Source organism: Elgaria multicarinata, chromosome 7, assembly GCF_023053635.1.
Source record: "Elgaria multicarinata webbii isolate HBS135686 ecotype San Diego chromosome 7, rElgMul1.1.pri, whole genome shotgun sequence".
Taxonomy (NCBI): domain Eukaryota; kingdom Metazoa; phylum Chordata; class Lepidosauria; order Squamata; family Anguidae; genus Elgaria; species Elgaria multicarinata.
This window is the reverse complement of record NC_086177.1, coordinates 36,537,397-36,559,798: the sequence shown is the minus strand read 5'-3', so window position 1 is coordinate 36,559,798 and position 22,402 is coordinate 36,537,397. Positions and strand designations below refer to the sequence as shown.

At 39.9% G+C, this 22,402-nt stretch overlaps 1 protein-coding gene across 2 annotated transcripts in view; it reads left to right on the top strand.

The window, feature by feature from the left end:
* The window catches only part of JARID2 (jumonji and AT-rich interaction domain containing 2), a 222,020-nt gene that overhangs the window by 131,787 nt on the left and 67,831 nt on the right, over window positions 1–22,402 (top strand). For both annotated transcript variants that reach the window (XM_063130413.1, XM_063130411.1), the window contains exon 3: window positions 11,580–11,721. In XM_063130413.1, coding sequence (XP_062986483.1) covers window positions 11,580–11,721 — 142 coding nt within the window. The remainder of the gene's footprint in view (window positions 1–11,579; window positions 11,722–22,402) is intronic.

Below are 22,402 nucleotides of genomic sequence, written 5' to 3'. Positions count from 1 at the left end.
CATGTTGAACTATTCATGTACAGAAACTTGCCATATGAATTGGCCCCTGCTGGGTATCATGCCACTGCTCAAAATTCCTGTTAGCATTTTATAGCTGCACAGAGAAAACTGCATGGCCAGGAGCCAATTCATACATCAAGCCTGTACACATGAAAAAAGCACTGCATTAAGTGGCCAAGCTGTGGTGGCCATTTCAAGGGGAGATGCCCTTGAAGGCCTAGAGAAATGCTAATCTTTTGATTGAGACAAAAAAGCAGTTTGGTTTATCAAATGTACCTATTGTTGTCCCATTGGAGCTTATACACCGAAGTAACGTAAAATGAAATGGGTCTCTGGTTGCGGGAACAGGGTGTATGTAATCAGAGGGGCAAAGAAGTTTTCCTCAAGATTGAATGATTAAGCCAATTCTGTTTTGGTGATTTTTTTCCTTTTGACAGCCTGACAAAACCAGCCTGTGCTATAATGTCATGCATGCTTAACCTCCATAGTAACGATGTGTATCTACATATAAAATCAGTTTTCCGTTAATTTACAGACTGTAAAAGCCATGGGCTAACATTTTTTGGCATGATAGCAGTAGAAGAGCATATGTATGTTCTAGGATTGTCAGTTTAAGTGGCTTGTTATATGAAATGCCAGTCGTTCCTCACCGGGTGGCCATAAGAAGCCATATTTTATTTTTTATTTTTATTTTAAACAAAGTCCTATTTTATTATGATCATAGACTGGTGCACTAAAGTGATATTTTCCATAAAGGCCCCCTATACACAAGATAGTGTATAAATGCAAGTGCAAAAGCAAGGAAAACCCCGTGGGGGGGGGTAAAAAGAAGGCAAAGGCAAAGGTAGAACCAGGCAATCTTCAAAACGAAATATTTACAAATGTTTATTTACAGTGCCAAGGTGCTGTATAAATGCAGCCAGATAATTAGGTTATTTTTACTTTTTAAAAATTGTAAGTATCAAGTTTCTCTGAAATAATAACTAGGTTAATATTAAATAGTCTGGATATAAGCATGTTAGCCCTTCAATTAAGTTCTAAAGTGAATCGGTGCCTTTTACCAGATACCCTGAGTTAAAGGACATTTTTCCTATGTAAATGAAGATCTAATTTGATCATTTCTCAGATATGAATATTTATACTCCATCTACCAAACTTAGACATTTCATTTTCACCCAGTGAAAACAAGGTGGTCTAAACTGTCCAGTAAATATCAAACCTGTCATTCATGAGCATTTCATTTTGCTATTTTGTTTTTGTGAGGAGTAGGGGCTGGGTCAAGTCAGAGGGCAGTGTCCAATTGTGTCATTCCATTAAGGCAAATGATGTTGCACTAGCAGAAACTAGGTTCTGAAGTTTGCGCAAGAGGAGAATCCAACAAAAGCTATGGTTGCGCAAACACTTGTGCAACCTACTATGCTTTAGGTTTGCACAACCTGTTGTTGCACATTACGCTTGTGCAACCTGTTGTACAATCAACTGGGCATTATGCTTATGCAACCAGTTGCACAACCAGTTGCTCATTACACTTGTGCAACTGGCTATATATTTTTATTTATTTTTATTTCTTCTAGGCAGGAAACCCTCCAAGGCAGGAAAGAATAATAAAGTTCATATATTAAAAATAATAAAAACAGATGTAGTAAAACAGCAAATGTTCCAAAAAAACAACAAACACCAACATATGTTAGAACCTAGAACACAATTGCAGCTATAACTCAGTCTCATAAAACCAGAGTAAACAAGTACATCTTCAGGGCCTTCTTAAAAGTCTGCACCGATGGTGCCTGGCAGACTCCCCATGACAACTAATTCCAGAGGTGTGGGGCCATGGTTTAAAATCACTGCACTGCACTAGTTTCCAGGCGAAGTATAAAGTGTTGGTTATTACCTTTAAAGACCTACATGGTTTGGGTCCAAGTTACCTGCGGGATCGCCTTCTCCTGTACAATCCGCCCCGGACACTCAGGTCTTCTGGGAAGAATTTACCCCAGTCAACAAAAAGCAAGTCTGACAACTAATACCCAGAAGACCGCTCCCAGATTGTGGAAAGGCCTGCCGGGAGAGATTAGTCAACTTTAGAGTCTACTGGAATTTAAGAAAGCCATAAAGCCTCATCTCTTCCGGCAGGCCTGCATTTGTGTTGTACCCTGCCTTGACCCAGAGGGAGAGGCAGGTAACATATTATTATTATTATTATTATTATTATTATTATTATTATTATTATTATTATTATGACCTTCTCTTGTGTACTTGCCCATATAACTGCCCTCACAGATGGGCAACTGAGAAGGGTCTCTCTCACTGATGTTATGGTGTGCAACCTGTAGTTCAACAGGTCACACAATTGCTTGCACAACCAGTTGCTCAATGCAAACATCCAGTGGAGCTCCGGTAGCACTATTTGAGTTTGTGAAATGACACCATTGGATAATGCCCAGAGTGATTCAGAAAGGAACCACACTGGAAAAAAGAGAAGACAAAAATTGTCCAGCATAAAGCTTCCTATAATCCTATGCTTGACCTTACAAATTCTCATTAGAATGACTGTATATGAGAACATTTTAAAGACAACAGATAGCTGGCTCCGCAGTGGATGGCGGAGCCAGGTAAGCCCCCCTCCCCCAATTACCTGGCTCTGCCGCCGTTGCCGCATGGGCTGCGGTGGTGGCGGGTGGGGGAGCCAGGTAAACTCTCCTCCACACTTACCTGGCTCCAAAGCTTTGGAATGGTCTGAATTGCTTCGGACCGTTCCGAACTGCTTCGGGTCGATCCAGACTTCCCTCGATCTGCTCCAGAACCAGGCTTAGGAAGTCCAGATCGGCCCACTCTACTCCGGATTTGGGGATCCGTAACGGAGCAGAGCACACCCCTATAAAAATACTCCGTTTCTCTGTTTCACGGCTGGGGAATGTGTAGTTCTCCAAATGTTTTGGACTGCAACTTCCATCAGCCCTAGCCAGCATAGCCAATACTGATGATTTATTTATTTATTTATTAGTAATGCTCATATACGCCTTAATATATTAAAATCTCTGCGATGGAAGTTGGAGTCAAACAACATTCGGTTGGTCACTCGTTCCCCTTATTTTGCAAATTAACATGGTTTAGTGATCAGATTTGCACCATTGTTTAGGGAATATGTGAATAAGCACCAATAGGAAGCTTGATTTAAGTCAACCTTTTTTTCTGGCTGATCTAAAGTAGTGTGCACAGTCATACACAGCACAGATGATGTTCCAGAAAGCTAGAAGAGGCTCTTCCCAACAGGGCACATTTATTTTAATTGGGATCTTTTAACTCCCTGGAAGATTATCTGTGCTGTGTATGTCTGAGCATCTGCATGCACACGCATACTACAGATGTAGGCAGATACACAGAGCTGAAACTAAGTTACTCCCCAAACTTTGAATATTGACCCAAGTATTTGACTGCTGAACAACATCAGTAACCGACATCTGAAGATATTTTTATTTAAATATTTGATTCATCTTATGTATGGATATTTTAAATTAAACATTGTATTCCTTATTTCCTACATGAAACTCAATGTGGTGGAGATCTCTCTCTCCCCTCAGCACCCCTCACCTCATTTTATTCTCACTACAGGCCTGTGAGGTAAGTTAGGATGGGTGGGAGGTCAAAGGGGTTAACAGTTACATGGCTGGGAGATAAAGAAGCGTGACCATGGCTGAAAATGGATGGAAAGATGAAGTGCTTCGTCTTTGCAGTGTTTTGCTTAGATGTTTAGTCTTTCTGATTTTTCACTATATACGTCTGAAGTAACATTGTTCAGTTTGTGCAACTATCCATAAAAATGATCAAAACTGACCTATACCTTAAGTGTTATTAGTTGGAGTCTTGTACATAGCATTGTATTTGGTAGTGTAGAGGTCACTACCAAATTTGGCTGCCCTGGGCCAAATTCAGGCCCAGAGTAAGCAGCTTGACCTCCTTCCGTTTCTTTGCCATCCCTGAGGGAAGAGAAGACCGGGCGAGAAGCAGGTGCTTTTGTAACATGCTTTATTGGGGGGGGGGGTTCGTGGGGAAGTGGTGGTTGGAGCTTTGGCATAGAAGAGCACAGCATTCCCATCTTAAAGCAGCCTTCTGTCAATGCAGTTCGCTTACTAGACTTATAGGGAATTGCTTTGCAGTTAGGTTAACTTTATTTCTTTCGATAAATACTGTGACTTGCTACTAAATCAGAAACCCAACTATTTTTTCTTTTTGAGTTTTTTAAAATATGCATACATGAATATGTACATATCTATAGCAACGAATACATATGAAATACATATATGAAAATATAACTTACTAGCAATTATACATAGAAAACCTGAGGATAAGCCCCCAAGATTGTGTTGAGCCTTGTGAAGGAGTGAGAAGCTTCATACACCAATGCAGGACAATTCAGCAGAGGAGCTACAGTCTGCCTGCATTGTCACACAAATTGGTATAAGCTATTCACACCAGGCTGAATATTATTAATATCATTATGGGCAAGATTTCTCTGGCATACAGTTATTTTAAGTCATTTGATGTACTTAACAATATTTGACTTGTTATATGTGCTGCTCACTATTAACGTTACATAGCAGTAGCTCTTGCCTGCTGCTTGTGAACTAGATAACAGAGGTGAAAGCATTCGTGCATCTGTTTCCCTCTTCCTATCTCATCTCAGTCTGATGAATTGAAGTGTGCAGAAATCATTACCAGGCGTCTTCCATTCTGCAAGAGAGAATAGGAACCCTCCATTCCCCTGGGGCATATGATGGATATATGTACTGATTTTCTGTAAGTCTTTTATTGGGGGGAAAATCCATCCTCAAAGGAACTTCTTTTAGCTGTTATTTTGAATGCCCTTTCATTGTGCCCCTTTGTCAGATTGTTCCACTGATGGGGGTCCCACAGGTTAGCTTTTAGCTGTTAGAGTTCATTCTTTCTCTCCCCCTTTTTTTGTTAAATCCCCAACATCCCATGCCATATAATTATTTTTTATGATTCCACATATATTGCTGCATAAATCTTTCCCTTTTGTGTACTGCCAAAGTAATTGCAAAAACTAAAGTAATTGTAAAAACTGCTCTTTACATATATTTGTAATATATGTACATATATTTGTTCAATGTGTGTTGAGAGAGAGAGAGAGAGAGAGCATTAGTCAGTACATTATTTATCAAATATCTTTTAAAGCAACCCTTTAATTTCATTTATTTAAATGTTGTACTTTGGAGACCTCTGAAGATTTAGGATCAAGGCTTATATATTCCATAGAACCAAGGAATAAAATTGTTCTTGGGCTGTATCACTTCAGTCTGCAGCTGGAGGAATTGGGATAGTTTCATCACATAGAATCATAGAATCATAGAATAGCAGAGTTGGAAGGGGCCTACAAGGCCATCGAGTCCAACCCCCTGCTCAATGCAGGAATCCACCCTAAAGCATCCCCGACAGATGGTTGTCCAGCTGCCTCTTGAATGACTCTAGTGTGGGAGAGCCCACAACCTCCCTGTGGCTGTGTGTGTCACTACAGCAGCTCTCTGATGGAACAAGCATACATACTTGATTTATCCATGTCCATGGAGCTGTTAGAAGCTCAGAAGACTTCTTTTCATCACAAATTGACAACCTACTTACAGTACTTCCCTCCTGGAGAGGCCTGTTGGAGCTCTATCCTGTATTCTTTTAGGATAGTGAAGGCTTAATGCCTAAATAGGGATGGTTGTCAATTTCGTCGTGCCCTGGTTTTTAAGCAAGCTGACCTAACTCATACTTCTCAAACTAATGCAGTCATCCTTCGGATTGCACATTTCTCCAAGTTTTGAAACATAGATCTCTGCTCAAAAAGCATGTATAAAAATCTTGTGTGTGCATGTGTACTAAAATGTACTTTTAGGGGAAATGTATAAAAAAAATTGCAGAAAGCAGGATAGAATGAACACATGAAAACTCAGCATGGATTGATCTGTCCATCCATATGCCTAAGCAGAGTTACGATTTAATCAGAGTTTTAAATTTTGATACTGGTATATACTCACTTTAGGCTATACTTTATTTTTGTTGTTTGATATTTTATCATTTATGGTAGCTGGCACACATCTCTTTCTAGAGAGAGAGATGGGATAGAATTTTAGAAACAAAATGAACCTAACTCAATAGAAAAGATTTCAGTCTCAATTTGGTTAGATGTGAGAATTACCTTTATTTGTAGACTAATATGGAAAAATGAGAAGAATCACATTTCTATTCACTTAATAAGGGTGGTATTTTAGAGCCTCATGTTCTTGGAGGTTAGGACACTATTCCCCCCCCCCCCCTTTCAATAGATGTTGCTCTTGCATATACTTTTTTTGGTAAGTGCTGCATATAGATGTAAAGACGAGTGGGGCTAGTTGTTCAGATTTCCTTTACCCCTTGTTTTGTTAATGTTGGCTGTTCCATGTTGGCTACTTTTAAAAACCCAAAACTCCCCTCTAGACTTTTTCAGGAAGTACAATTTACTGATAACCTGAATATAAATAACAAAGAGAACAAATACAGAACAAGTGAGTCAATTACCATTATATGACCAGAAATATTTTTTTATTATATTGGAAGCAAACTTTTTTGAATTATGTAGCACCCTGCTTCAGGCTTGGATGGTCAGAGGAAATAATAAAAACAGATGCTTTGTGCACAGCCCTGTTCTGCAGACACGATGTTAATTAAATTATGGTTAGGCAATGCTGAGGGATTCAGGTTACAAAGTTCCTCTGGAGACAAAGCAGTAAATGAGAAGTCTTATGTTGCCCATGGCAATATAACAACTGAAAAAGAAAGGCTTTTTTTATGCCTTGGTACCATTTGGGTCTCACTAGAACAAAACAAAACACAACACAAAAACACATATAGTAATGATAATTGCTCACTTTTTGGAGAGGGAAATGCAATTTCATCTATTTCTAACTGAATGTAGTTAGAGTATGAATTTGGAGCAGGGAGAGAATTGTTTTCCAAGCACAAGTGAATTGACAGCCAACAGGACTCTTTTCTTCATATGGCTGGGTTTTCAGCATGGCATTTGTCCAGAACAAATATTACTCTTGAAAAAAAAAAGTGCAATTCTGTCAAAATGGTTACCTAAATAACTAGAGGGTCTCAAATTATATGCTTGATTTAGACTTCCCTGGAGTTTGCTAACTGTAAATTTAATCAACGATTTTTTTAAAAAAAAAAGCTGGAATGAAAAAGGAAATAATAAGAAGTTCATGTCAAATTTATATATTGGATATCGCCAACAAGACGGAAATAACTTTTCAGGATCACTGAAGTTATTTCTAAATATTGTTCTATTCCATGAAAAGAGTTTGGTGTAATGGGCTGCAGTGAAAAATCTTTGTGGTTATGATGCCATTTAAAAAATGTTCAGCAAGTGAAGTTTTAATGAAAGAGAGAAAGATTTTGAATATGGTAATTTGATTTATTTGTATTTTGAACCTACCTCATAGTCTGATTAGTGGCAACACATCAAAACAGTGATTTGTGCATAATTTTTAATGTTATTTTTGCTTTGTAACTTCTTGCTGGGGCAGAGACATCCAGTCCAGAGTATCAATCTTCCTTTAATTGCCTCAACAGGGAAATTTATGCTTCTGTTTTTAGAAGATATATTTTTTAGTGGGTTTAAAAAAATAAAATGCAGACATTGTAGCCAGGATGCATGGGCTTTGATTCAAAAAGGACTGTACTGTACTGGCATCTAAAATGAATAATTAAATAGACTGAAACCTTATTCAGGCATTCTTTCCCTCACAATATTAGAAATGCATGAAGGAAGAGCAGGTATGCGGTTGTCGTGGTTTGTCCCGGCTCCTCGCGGTTACTCGCAAGGAGCTGGGACCCGCGCACAGGGCGCAGAGCTCCTTAGGAAAATATTTTTTAAATAAAAATCCGCTTATGTTTTGCGCACAAGTGTCTGTGCGCTCCTTCCTCTTTAAAAAAAAATGGCGGGTGCAACGTCCTCTCCCTCTGAGGTCATTGCGCACCTCGTGTAAACAGGGGGGAGATCTCACGATAAAAATATCGTGAGATCTTCATCCCTCCATCGCTCTATACTGGTAGGTCTAGCTGAGCCCATGGAGAACCTACACGGATGCACCATTTTCTCAGCTGTATATGTTTGTCCTGTGGTGCGTGGATCGCTATGAGTCTGCGTAGGACTTTTCGGGGAGAACAACACCTGAATGGGGCTTTTGAGAGAAAGGAAAGTGCATGGATGGAGGCCGTGATTCACATTGCTTCCCAGCCAAAAATATCTTGATTTGAAGAAGAAATTGTGGTTTCTGTGCTTACTCAAGATTTTATAAGCGGCACTGAATTACTTGGAAGTGACACCTCCATCCTCCTCCCCCCACATCTCTTTGGGTGGGTACAGGTTTTAATTTTGGATCTGTTTACAGTGATGGGATGTTCAAGTTTACACTCCAGTCCATGATTAAATATTACTTCAGAAAAACCTGAAATATACTTACACCAAGTTGTGGGCTGAAAACTGAAGATGGCTTTGCTCACTGGGATATGTTTGAGGAAGCCTAAATTGCATCATTGAAAGCATCACACATTGCAAATCTATGGTGAACTTCACTTTGTCATTTGACTGGAGGGCGAACACAATCTCCTCTTGCCATTCACCTAAAGAATGGGGAGAGTTGTGATGCCTCAGCCCCAGCTCCTCACTTACAGGCCACCCACCCCACTGGCCATGGTTTTGGCAGCTATGCACATAGGGGTGTTTTACACAGTCGGCCAACACACAGCTGGTAGACAGCGTGGCTGGTGTGCTTCTTGGTTGTGGAGCAGAGTAGCCTTAAGGACCATTCACACACTGGACCAGTTTGCATAGTCAAAATAGCCCATCATGGGTTGTTTAAGCCAGGGTGAACTCTAGCACATACTAGCACATGCCGTCCATATTTACATATTCAACCCCCGAATGGGAGGTTGTTGTTGTGTCCAAACCTGGCCACAGTAGGTAATGTGAGGGTGAAACAACCCTCCTATAACCCATGGCCTGTTGTAGAGTAATGTGAGGGTTATTTAACCCACGGTGGCCAGGTTTGGATGTAATGAACCCCCAGTCAGAGTCTGAATATGCAAAATGCTAGCCTGCACGTGCCACAGCTCACTGTGGCTTAAACAACCCGTAGTTGCCTGTGTTGATCATGCAAACCAGGTCATTCTTTCATTGTGTGAAAGGGCTTGAGTGAAACTACCCCCTAGTAATCATACAGCGAACCAATCCCTGCCAGTGCAGTTTGATTGTATGTATGACTTCATTGTCACTGTAACCTGCTGCTGCTTCAGATACCTTGTAGGTAAATGGTGGAAATGGAAAAGTAGAGAAGGAAGAACAATTAACAAGGAAGGCAGCGAGGGAGAATCTTTCTCTCTGTGTTAGTTTTTTAAAACATATATTGAAGAGTATTTTGGAACTATGGAGATCAGGGTGCTATTCTCAAAGATATGATTGAAATTTGTACAGAAATAATACCTTTAAAAATCTTACTTAATTATTAACCATTTAATATATTACTGATTTTTAATATTCTTTTTTATATCTTTGGTGCAATGTCACAGATTTAAGGTGTCCATAAATGATGAATAGTTTTAGTGTGGTTTAGTGAACGGGTATTAACTTCTATTTCCCAAAAGCAAACCTTGAATCAAATCTTACACTTGTTACTTTTCTATATGAGGGTGATCTTTTGTTCATGTCACGGTTAGGGTTGCTACAAAACTGGTTTATTTTATGTCCAGGCGCTATTTATTTTTAAGAGCTTGTTATTTACAGGCTGGTTAAAACATAAACCTACAGAAATGAACACTTAAGGCTTGATCCTAAAAAGATAAATATGTCTTTAACCCTGAATGAGTCCAACTAAGTCATTTTTAAAGCCCAGAGATGTATTTCACAACAATTGCAGTTTAACGTAAAATATGACATTTTATTGAGAGCTTTGGTTTATAAAACAATCGCAAAGAAATACTATCTGCAATAACAGCAATTCTTTACGTAGAATTTAGGTAACTGTAATACCATAGCGGTGCACTATTTTCAACACAACTATCTCCTGGACATATGGATGAAAACCTCCCTACTGAAAAGTTAACTTCTTACTTAACTTCTGTATCAACAGAAATGTGAGTTAAGAACCTAAGAAGTGCCCTGATGCTGGATCAGACCAAGGGTCCATGTAGTCCAGCACTCTGTTCACACAGTGGCCATCCGGCTGTCGGCCAGAGATGTACAAGGCAGGACATGGTGCAACAGCACCCTCCCACCCATGTTCCCCAGCAACTGGTTTTATCAGGTTTTAGTTAATCTACCACCCCAACACCTTAGATATGCAAAGTTTAATTTGCTCTCAGTCATTGTAATTAGGGTCTAATTGCCTATAGAATTTCCAACAGCAATGGAAATGTGAAATTGTAATAATACAGAATAATCTGCTCCTTTTTGAATGAAAATACCTGGAGTACGAAATGGCACAGGTCCGAGTGGGCGTGGGGGAATTATATTATTATTATTTTTTGTACTTCTTTGGGGTTAGCTGTGATCTCAAATGTAAGAGGGTTAAAAGAAATAACTCTCAAACTCTCATGATGCAGAGAGAAGCTTGAAAGCAGGATGAGGATTTTTGATTCTGACCAACTCAGCACCCGAGAATGGTATAGAGAAGGTTAATGCAATGCAGGCAGCCTCATCCACTTTTGATCTTGGAGCTGGATTCAAGGGGGGAAAAGATGCCTAAAATATCAGAGCATGAGGTGGTGGTGGTGGTGGTGGTGGGAATGTCTCCTCTCCTCTCATTGTGTGTTCCTTTTCATGTTAAAATAAGGCTGTCCAGCCCTGCTGGTATGTGTGAATAGAGCAGGTCATGAACAACATGGCCTGCCTCTGCATCTAGTTTCCCCCTCATGATCCAGGTTTCATCAAGACGTTTGCAAGCCTTTAGAAAACTCTGACAACCCATTTGTTTTCTGTGGCTTTCACTTGAATTTTGTTTTATGTAAAAAAAATTTTTTAGCTATTATTATTATTATTATTATTATTATTATTATTATTATTCTGTGCTGGATGTTTTTGTCATTGCTGGTATTTGTTGATTTTATTGATGTTTGCTATTTTATTATTGTATTATTATCTGAACCGCCTTCAGAGGGTTGTACCATTAAGAGTGGCCTAAAATTATTTTTATTTTAAATAAGGTGTGCGAGGAGCTCTCTGATTACATGTTCAGCTTAACCATTGATGCATAAGTAGCACTCACTCTCAGCCTAGGATGTGGGGATGAAGGGTAATGGAAAAGATGACTGAGATAGTTGTGTGAAATGCTACAATATTATTGGTCCACCAAGTGTATTACTTGAACCATTCAGTTAGGTTCAACATTTTTACAATTATTTGAATACAGTAGAAAAGGATTGCTAGTGGCACTTATACTGTTTGTGTTCTGTGTGCTTTTACATATTTTGGAATGAATTTGTTGCAAGTCTTCTGGTTGTTTTACAGTCATCCATTTTGTATTTTTTGATTACAGGACTCCTTAGTAATGGCCAATCTAAAGGATTACGACCGGGGTCTGAACAGCTAGAGAATGAGAAGGATGATGCATCGCAAGTGTCCTCTACTAGCAATGATATTAGTTCTTCAGATTTTGAAGAAGGGCCATCAAGAAAAAGGTCAGATTCTCCTAAACTCCAGTAATATAACAGAACATAGCCTTATAATAGTGTCATCCATGCTGAAGTATTTGAGTAGTCCAGTGGATAATGTGTGTAAAGATGTAGATTTGTCAGATGTGGGTTCAGATTCCTGCTTAGCTGTGGGCTCCTTGTGTGGTCTTGAGAAAGTCATTACCTCTTGGTCCTGCTTTTCCCATTGTCTGAAATTGGATCTGTCTGAAAAAGATGTGAAAACAGGCAAGAAAAACAGGCAAGCTAAAAAGAGCTTTGGTGTTTTTGTGATTATTAATAATATTATTATTTTCAATGAAAAAACATGAGTTACCATATCTATTATAGAAACCTTTATCTTAGATGTGGAATGTTCCCATTAGATCCATTTGAAGCAAATGTTCCTTTCCGTGGTTCTTCTGAAGGGTTCTCTTCTCTCTCTGTTTGCAGTGGTTGACTTGTTAAACAAAATGTGTAGTCATACTATTTATTCAAATCTCTGAAGGTAATTGTCCTTGTCACTGTATAGTTTACATACAAATAATGCAATTTCATGAGAGAGACCCGTTAGTGTCATCACATTTGATTTACTTGGAATGGAACCAAAGAACTAGGGGTTTAAAAGGCATAGATAATCAGAGAGTGCTGCCGGTATAGGGGACCTCATTATAAAGATGTTGGTTATTGTCAGTAGGGGGGCTACTCTGAGATAATACTGTAACTATCTTTCTCCTGTCTCCTAGAAATCGGTAATGAAATCCTTGTTGACTCTCATTATGCTGCAATCTAGGGCACTTCCTAAATGTGTAAAATGTAATCTAAAATGGAGGGCACCCTTCCAAATCCTTGCATAAAATATGCTGAAAGTATAGAACGAGTTATGAGGATTTTATTTCTTGTTTCAAGTTAAGAAGAACAAATGAATGCCTGAGGAAAGGCGGCTTACTAAAACGGCTATGCTGCAGCCTGAACACAAAATGTAATGTGTAAAAATTACTTGAAATGCAAGGCATTTTCCTGAATGGTTTTCTTTTCTTTTCCTGAGAGTCTTAGAAATTAAATGAGGGAAAAGCCCATTCTAGTTATGGAAAACTAAATCTATTTGTAGTTGGGCGTATTGCTGGGGGACTGCGAGAGAGTACTTGTGAAAAAGATGTACACATTACTAGAAGTTATCTATAAAAAAAACTTTTTTAGGTATCAGGAAACTAGGCACTTTGAAATTCCTGTTATGTCTAAATTAAATTTACCTTCTGAACAACTTTCTCTTCTCATTTCTGTACCACTTCCTTTTCTGTTAACTCTTTTCTGCACATTTTCTGTACCCTTCCCTTCACAGGGCTTGTTGATGCAATCCGTTTTTGAGGTGAACAGCTGTTAACTCAGTTTCCCTCTCCTATTGAGTAATCCCTTTTAAGATACAAACAAAAGCTGAAGAAAGTTGAAAGCTAGGAAAAGAGCCCCAGTATAATTAGGGGCTATTGATTTGCTGCTGTTTACTGTAAAAGTAACTGATTCTGTAAACAACCGCATGGGCATCATTTAATCCAAGGACGGCCAGTAGGCTTGATGTGCACTACAATTTTTTTTTTTACAGTTTGAAAAACAGAGATGTCAAATTTAACCATCATTTATTCTAACTGTTATTAAATAGGTTTTATGCTGTTTTTGCAATTACCTTGAGTTCATTTCTACATGGATTCTTTCTTTAAATCAGGAACGGGGAACATGTGGGCCTCCAGATGTGATTGGACTGCAACTCCTACCATTCCTCACCAATGGCTATGCTGGCTGGGGCTGATGGGAGTTGCAGTCCACCAACAGCTCAAGGGCCACATATCCCCACTTGTGTCTTAAATCAATAATTTTAATGCAAAGTCTCCATTCAGGTTTTGTGCATGGTCCCTGGGCATGACTTCATTACTATAAAGCCAATACTACTACGCAATGCCAGTTTTATGATAATGCTTGAATACTCATGAAGGGGTTCATTTGTGGGGCAAAATACCTTTCCAGCCCCCAAATTGCTGTCTAGAAAGCAGGATGGCCTACAATAATACAAAAGCTGGCCTCTCCTTATGCAGTGAACAAGCGAATGTGCCTAAAGCAATCTGGAAATCCTGGACCAACCAGTGGCATTTCTGATCATGTTTGTTAAATGTGGCCTTTGAATATCCTCCCTTCTTTCAGTTCTCATCATCTTCTCTGTTTCCTTTGGCATGTATGTTAAATTAAATTATGGCAAATAGCTTTTGTAATATAAATTACAAGCAATCTATTTTCTCCCTGTGTCTGATTTTTATCTACATTTTGGTACGTTTTGCCCCCTAGTGTTTAAAATAATCCTCTGCAGCTTTGAGGAAGGCTGATGGCACGTTGCCAGTTGAAATATGCATTTAATCAAGGAGCATGCCAAACCCAGGCTATCAATGATTCTCTCACTCCCATAACTAGCATATGCATCGGTTTTGGTTTTCGAGTAATGCCACATGTGCAGTATGTCTTGTTGCTATGTGCACTGGAACAAATCATAAGCTTTGCACAGATAATGAAGCAAAGACCTTTTGAGATCCTTGCTGAGTAGTAAATCAGGCTTAAAAGATGATAGAATCTTGCTCCTAATTAAATTGGAACGTAACTTCCCCACTGAAGACCACTTCAGATACTACACTGTTAGCCAGTCCCCTGATAAAACAGGGGTGTTGGAAAGAGTTACACCCATGTTTGCTCAGCAGTTGAGTGAGGATAACGTAACTTGTATATTCGTTGTGTTCAGACATCCAAGGCAGGATCTACACTACTGCTTTAAAACAGTTTACAACAGTAGCGACAACTGTTGAGGCCCAGAAAACACTCCCTATACAGTCTTCAAAACGTTTTCAAAGCGTTATATCCTGCTTAGTGTAGATCTGGCACAAGAGTGAAAATAATGTCAGCAGCATTATTTTGCAGATAGTAATACTGGGCTACCTGGCAAGGCTGCTGTAAGGGTTATTTAGATTGTGTACAAACTTCACATGTGGCCTGCAGAGCCGTGAGGCCCCCGCCCACTTTCCCAGCAAGGGAAAGCCCACTCTTATCTTTATCACTGATCCAAGATAAGAGTGCACTTTCCCTAGCTAGCACTGTCAAGGGAAAACCTGCTTTTATCTCTGATTACACATCAGAGATAAGGGCAGGATTTCTCTTGCTGGTGCTAGCAAGAGAAATCCGCTCTCCTATCACTGATCAGAAGTAAAGGCAAAATTTCCCTTGCTATGCACTAGAGAAACCCCACAGCCCTCTCCTCCAGCTGTGGGAGGTTAAAGCCTCCCACTCAACCCTAGCACTGTTTTCCCCACTACAGTGATCTTGCTGCAGGATTGCTGGGCTGGGGGGTGGTATGTATGTATGTGCCCTCCATGATCCCTACCCCGACATCGGCCAAAAAGGTTGAGCTCCTCTCATGTACATGAAGAGCTTTTGAGCGCTTAGACAAAGTAGTGCATAAATACCATGAAATTATCAGAAAACAATGTAGAGGTCATTGAAAACCTTAACCATTTTATTTGCCCTCTATATTAGATTGAGGCATAATAAATACCTATTATTATTATTATTATTATTATTATTATTATTATTATTATTATTATTATTATATTGCATTTGTATACCACCCCATAGCTGAAGTTCTCTGGGCAGTTCACATAAGATAAAACACTTAAAAACAATATACAAAGATTAAAAAACACACGAAAACAAGCAAAATACACATACATTTAAAACCAGTATAACAATTTTAAAAACTACAAACCAAAAAAGACTTTTAGGATGACTACCCCCTTTGCAGGGCAGATGTGTAGTTCTTTTAATCTGTGTTGAAAGGGAAAGCTGTACCCCAATGCACCAAATAGTTAGGCAGGCAACACTAGTTTCATTCCACTGGCGAGTCATAGAATCATAGAATAGCAGAGTTGGAAGGGGCCTACAAGGCCATCGAGTCCAACCCCCTGCTCAATGCAGGAATCCACCCTAAAGCATCCCTGACAGATGCTTGTCCAGCTGCCTCTTGAATGCCTCTAGTGTGGGAGAGCCCACAACCTCCCTAGGTACCTGAGTCTGTTCATCAGGGCTTGTTGCTGATTCACTAGAAAGAGGAGCAACATTGGAGCAGAGTTTGTGTTTTTCATTTGTGCATGTGGAAGCAAGTGAGAGGGCTTCTTCTTGCCAATAAGTGTTTAAGCACCAGTCTGTCATCCACCCAGTTATTTAGAGATCCTCATTCTGTTTCCTAATAGAAAATGAATGTTTTTGAAATTGGTTCTTCTAGAGCATGCAGCTTTATGTGGAATGGGTTGCTGGTTAATGTTCCACAGTAGCACCTCCAGTGAATAGTACCACTGGTAGCACATTGGAGAGTAATATCATTTCAGTCTGTCAATGTAGGCCAAAGTTCCCAATATTTTTGAATTGGTGGACACGTTTGAAATTTTGGGAGTTTGCTGTGGGCACTCTCACAAAATAGTTGTCGTGTTGGGACCCAACACTCCAGCTGTCTAGATTTTTTTTGTTAACTTTGAAAAAATTAAACAAAAAAATCAGGAGGGCCAGGGAGCCTCGTGGGCACCAAGGGAGGTGTCTATGGGCACCACAGGAGGTATCTGTGGGTACTGTAGTGCCTGTGGGTACCATTCTGGGGGGACCTGAAATGTAGGCTGATAAAGGAATGTCTGTTCATACTACAAAGCAGGCTTGTAAAGGGATATGGTTAGCCTCATAAATAAGTGCTAAGGATATTTTTTATACACCAAGTTACATGTTTCTCTTTATCCTATGGCAGCTTGCCTAGAAGGAATCACTACTAACTGGGGTTGAATGGCTACATCAGGTGCAATGATGAGGGCAAGTTACTCCCAGAGAATTTGATTTCCTTCATTTCCGTGCTGCTTCTTGTTGTCCGCTAGTAGAACATCTTTCTATTCCGGGTATCAAAGTACTCAATGAGCTGTTAAACCTCCTCCAAAACCCTGTAGGGATTAGATGTGTAACAGAGGGATTGTCCTATCAAATCTTCAAATGTCATCGTCAACAGCAGTACAGGTACGGTACTTTTTTTTTCAAAGCCAAAGACTTTCCTACAGTCAAAATAATGATTATGAATGTTCCTCAGGGACAAATTTGTCTTTGTAGTTTAATACAAAACACCCTTCCGTAGCACTTTGAGCACCCTACTGATTTAGCAATAAAGTGGTTTAATCCTGTTCAAGTGTGTATTTGCAGTTGTTGGCAGAATGTATTGAATCAGAAATAATGAGTGTTTAAATAATGGATTTTGTTCATTTGGAGTATAGGATGACAAGGCTTCGGAACATACTCAGGTTACATTTGGGAATCAGTACCTCCACCTCTCTCTTACTCTCTCTCTCTTTTGCACAGATGATAACTTTTTCCACAGACAGTCACTTAAACTGAAAACTAGGACATTATTACCAAATTATCAGTTATTAATTTACAATGAGCTTCTCCCATCAAACATAGGAAACAGTCTAAGGCCCTAGTACACCAGTGCTCCCCAAGCTTTTTGGGTCAGTGGTCACATTTGGAATTTTCAGAATGTCATGGGTTCTTTTACGAAACGGCTGCCATAGGGCGCTTGCCTATTCATAAAGTGGCTTTATTTCCCAGAAGGCAAATGGGTGAGGCTAAAAGAAAAGTAACCCAAGAACCTAAGTACAAGGCAGAGGTGGGCTCTGAACTCCAAAACACAATACCACTCTTTGTACCCAAATAAAGATAATACTGGAGGGCAGCACTTCATTTTGCAGCATACCAGCCTCCCAGTAAAGTTTTTTTAAAAACGTTATTTTTATATCATTTATTCAGTACGATGAACATAGGCTAAACCTAGCCTGAAGCAGCTAAAGGAAACAATTAAGCACTATCAAGTTCAGTGAGGAGTGCATAGAAGACAGAATTGCAAAACCTTCAAGATGAAATTATTTTCTTTTAATAAGTTAGCAAAATCACATAATGTACTGGAGGGTCTGGGATGCATGAACAACATACCACAAAGGTGTTTTTTTTAATGTTTTAATTTTAAAAAATCTTAAATAAAATAAAAATCAGGAGGGGCAGAGAGTCTTGCGCACAACAAGACAGGTGTTCACAGGCAGATTGGTGCCCATTGGTACCACATTGGATACTCCTGCACTACACTCTGTGGTGTGGTAGCCCAGATGCTTGAAAATGCAACCACATGGAAACAGGTCCATGTGGTGAGCTGTTTTTTGTAAAATGGCTTCCTGAATCCATTTTCGCAAGACAGATGAAAATGGTCACAACCTTGCGGGGAAGCAGCTTCACCAAACACATTTTCCCTGTAGACCTGTTTCCATTGCATTTTCTGTACCTCAGGGTGTGTGTGTGTGTAGACCAGGCCTGAGTAATGTTTGTGGTAAGGGTGTATTGCATTAGGTTGTGTTCACCAAAGATCTTGCAAGTTGTAAATCATTTTCATTAATGTCAAAAGAAACGTTATGATAAGAGATGGACAGTTTATTTGCTTTGACTATAAGTAACACGTAGCATATCATTATACTTAACAGTCAGCGACCTCCTTGCTGTGAGCTATGAATACCTAAGTGAAGATCTTTTTTTTCCTACCGCTAGAAGAAAACTAGAATGGCTAACATCAGTCCTTAATCCAGAGCTGGACAATTTGTGGCTCACCAAGCTTAACACAGCCCAACAATTGTGTACGGCAGCCTGCCAGGGGCTTGATAAACCACTTGTTTTGGTTGCCTGCCTAGAAGTGCCAAAGCTGGACTGGAGAGGTGTCAAGCACCTGGTTGGCTGCAGTGCATGACCGCTTGGCTGCATTCTTAGCTTGGTGGGTCACGATTTAGCTGTGCAGGCCTCACACAATCTCCCCGAACCATAGAGATGAAAGGTATCAATTGGGCATCCAGCGCTAAGCCTCTACCTCCACAAATCAGACCCTCTCTGGCCCCCACATGCTGTTGAACCTGCACAGTCCAAACTTGCTGGAAAAGGAGAGTAGGAGACATATTTGAACCCAGAGCTCCCTGGGGTTAAGACTCTAATGCACAGGTGGGCAAACGTTCTCAGACCAAGGGCTAAATCAGCTCTGGACAAGCATGTCCAGGGCTGCATGCAGCAGAGGGTGGGCCCACACAGCTACTGGTGGCATGCAGCCTCACAAACCTATGCAAGCCTACGCTCATAGTGGGCTTTGGCCACACCTTGCTTTGTTTGAGGCAAACTTTCCCCAAAGAGCTCAAGATGGTACACATCATTCACTCCCCACTCTCATTTTGTCTTTGCAACAAAATCCCTTTGAGTGATTGGCCTGAGTTTGCCCAGCAAGCTTCGGCCTCATTAAACCCAGGCCTCCCTAGTCCTACTCCTACTCCAGTATTCGAGCCACTGCACCGCACTGGCGACTTACTTAGGGGGTAGCTCCTATCTGTATCTTAAAAGCAATCCAGCATTCTCTCAATAATGTTTAGATATAAAATTGTCTAACTATGCCCTGCTTTGCATGAGGCTGCTAGTTTGGATTATTCCACAATCACATAAGGTTGTATCCGATGGAATCATTCCTCAAGCAGAAGGGAACCGCTGGCAGAATGGATTTCCCTTTCCCCTCTGCAGCCCCACATATTGTCTCCCCCCCCCCCAAATGCTCCAGAGAGTTGGGGAACTGTCGAGGAGATTTGGAGCATGAATGGGAGAGGAGAGGACGGGGAAGTTTAATCTGCTCAAACAAGGGATGGATCCAACCCATTTGCTATTGCTTGCCTCAATTGCAGTGTGTGTGTGTGTGTGTGTGTGTGTGTGTGTGTGTGTGTGTGTGTGCATGTGCATATCTATAGTCTTTGAAGGACTATATACTGTATATAGTCCTTCAAAAGCAAGTAGCTGTTTACATCTACGTAGTTGGTGGCTGGATGGTGGCCTTGATTTTACCACAATCTTGCCTTTCCAAATCTAGAGTTAAGGCTCCACATAGGATAGTTACTTTTTCTTCCCTTCATTAGTAAGAAATACTTCTTGAAGGTTTCTTCATATTTTAAAAATAAAATGGAAGGAGCATAAATATTCTGCCAGTAGTTTAGTGCCTATGTTAATATCCTTAAGGAAGCAATTAAAATGGCAATTTTCTAGTAAAAGAAGATGTTGAACTAAAGGTGGTGGTGGATTATGGTGGTGGTAACAACAACAACTAGAATCATTGTCTTTGTTTCTTTGAAAGTAGTAGTATTACTAGTGTTAATTGTAAGCATATTTTCCTAAAGTAGCAAAGCTTTTATGTCAGACATTTACTATTAAAATGCTTATTAAAACCAATTCAAATTGGATCAGAGAATGGAATGGTAGAAAAGCTTGTTAAACCCGTTCTTACATGGTTGTTTAAGAAGCTGCTTGGACAAGCAGTTTTATGGCTGTTTTCACATTGAAAAGAATTGAGCACACACTGAAGCTGAGTCATGAAAGCAGGGCGGTTAGTGGGCACTTCGGTAATGTTTTTGTGCCTATTATATGACTAAGAGCATTTGAGCACTAACGCTGTAGAAGCTTTTAATAAAAGGAATTTGTTTCACCCCTGGAGTTGCATTCATGGAAGATGTGGGATACTGATTACTGCCCAGATTGGAGGTTTTGGATTAACCTGTACCAATACCTTTTGGAATATTTCTTCGTCAAAATTAGCTTTGAAACCAGAATTAATCATGTTTTAGATCCCAGAGTTTCTGCTATTAATATAGCAACAAATTTAAGGCAAATGGCTGGGCCTCAGCCTATGTAATACTCTAGTTTAGAATTCTGTCAAAATAATCAGTCTGGCTGATAGTTTAAAAATAGGAATATGCTATTACTGGATTAGAACTTCTCAGTGAAATATTTTAAGTCTGGGTCCCCCGCCTTGCGAACCCTTGTATTTCCTGTATTAATTGTTTTGCCAATATTTCCTAGTGTACTTACCTTCAATGAGTAATGACTTACATTGCTTTGACTCTGTATATTTTTACTTAATTAACTTCAACCTTTCCCACTCGTTTTCATGGATTAAAAAAGGTGAGCTTTTGTGACTCATTGATCTTATGACCACCTGTTTACAACTGGCTGTAGCACCACAGATCAATATGCACCAGTAGCATCTTTATTTCCATCTCACATGTACCCATACTGCTTTTGTTTTAGAAGTCGAGTCTTGCTGGGTTTTCTCTTCCTCTGCCTTGAGTACTTGTAGGTGAAGCTATTTTGCTCATTATTATAATTTATTACTCTAGTTGCCAGCTGTTTCATTTATCAAAAAGGGCAAGATGACCAGCAGATTCTGACTAAAAAGCCAACCCTTTTAGGATAAGAAAATTCCTTGAATTTTCTGTGTTATGAAAGCATATGAACTCTTTGAGCTAGGTATAAATGTTTATAACGTCTAAAGAATTTACCACCTATTGGCTTAAATGAGAGCCATTTTTTCCAAAACACCTATGTGAACTTTGTATTCGGTGCTTTATGTTCAAAGCAACATGGTAGAAAATAGTTCCTACCATGCTTGTAGAAGTCCTTTTTAATCTAGTCTGCTTGTGTAGCTTATGTGTCCTGTTTGCCCCCCTAATTTATTATTTGCGATAATTAAGCCCACTCTTTTTACAAGAGTGTGTGTGGAGCTTTATTGTGTCCTATTAAAACAAATACTGTGTCAAGGAACTCTAACAATAGGAAGAGAGTGTGTTGCTTTCATGCTTGTGGGCTTCCTAGAAGCATCTATCAGGCCACTGCTGGGGGGGGGGAATGGACCTTCTAGATCAGCGTGCACCCCAGGACTGCTTTCTTGATAGTCACCAAGGTGTTCTACCCCTTCCACTTTTCATTTTATTTTACTTGACACATTTTCTTACTTGCAGCTGGGATTGCTATGAAATAGGTTTCTTTGGGGCTGAAAATTGTATGTTCAAAGGAGTTTCATGTGTTGGGGTTCAGACCTCACCTCTACCTTGTACTCAGTACTTTGTGCAGATTACTTGTCCTTTGCCACAACTCCCATAGCAGCCATTTTGTGGTGGTGCTCAGGACAGTTTTTCAAATTGCCAAATATGCCCGCAGCTTGCCTACCTCTGTTCTAGGTGGACTTTCAAACCATGTCCATATGTCCTGTAATGCTAGAGCACCCTGTCCAGGAGATCCACCAGTTCCTATGTGCCATTTGGAAAAGGTATAAGACGTGTTTGTTTATTTATGCTGGTTTTCAGTTGTCAGAGGTTAAATGTGGGTACAACTTGAGATATGTCTGTAGCCTTTTCGTTTTAAACTGTTTTTAGCTTACCACTGCTTGTCCCAAGGTTTTAGGAAGTGGTGAGCTAGATTTGAATGAGTCATCTTGCATTTCTGCCCTTATTGCATTTTGTGTTCGTGATGACGACCATTTGGATGTCTTTAAAAGGAAGTTGGATAAATTCCTGAAGGCAAAGGCTATCAATGGCTACTAGCCCTGATGGTTGTATGCAATCTCTAGTATTCGAGGCAGTAAGCCTGTGTGCATCAGTTGCTGGGGAACATAGGTGGGAGAGTGCTGTTGCACCATGTCCTGCTTGTCCATCCCTGGCTGATAGCTGGTTGGCCACTATGTGAACAGACTAGATGGACCCTTGGTCTGATCCAACATGGCACTTCTTATGTT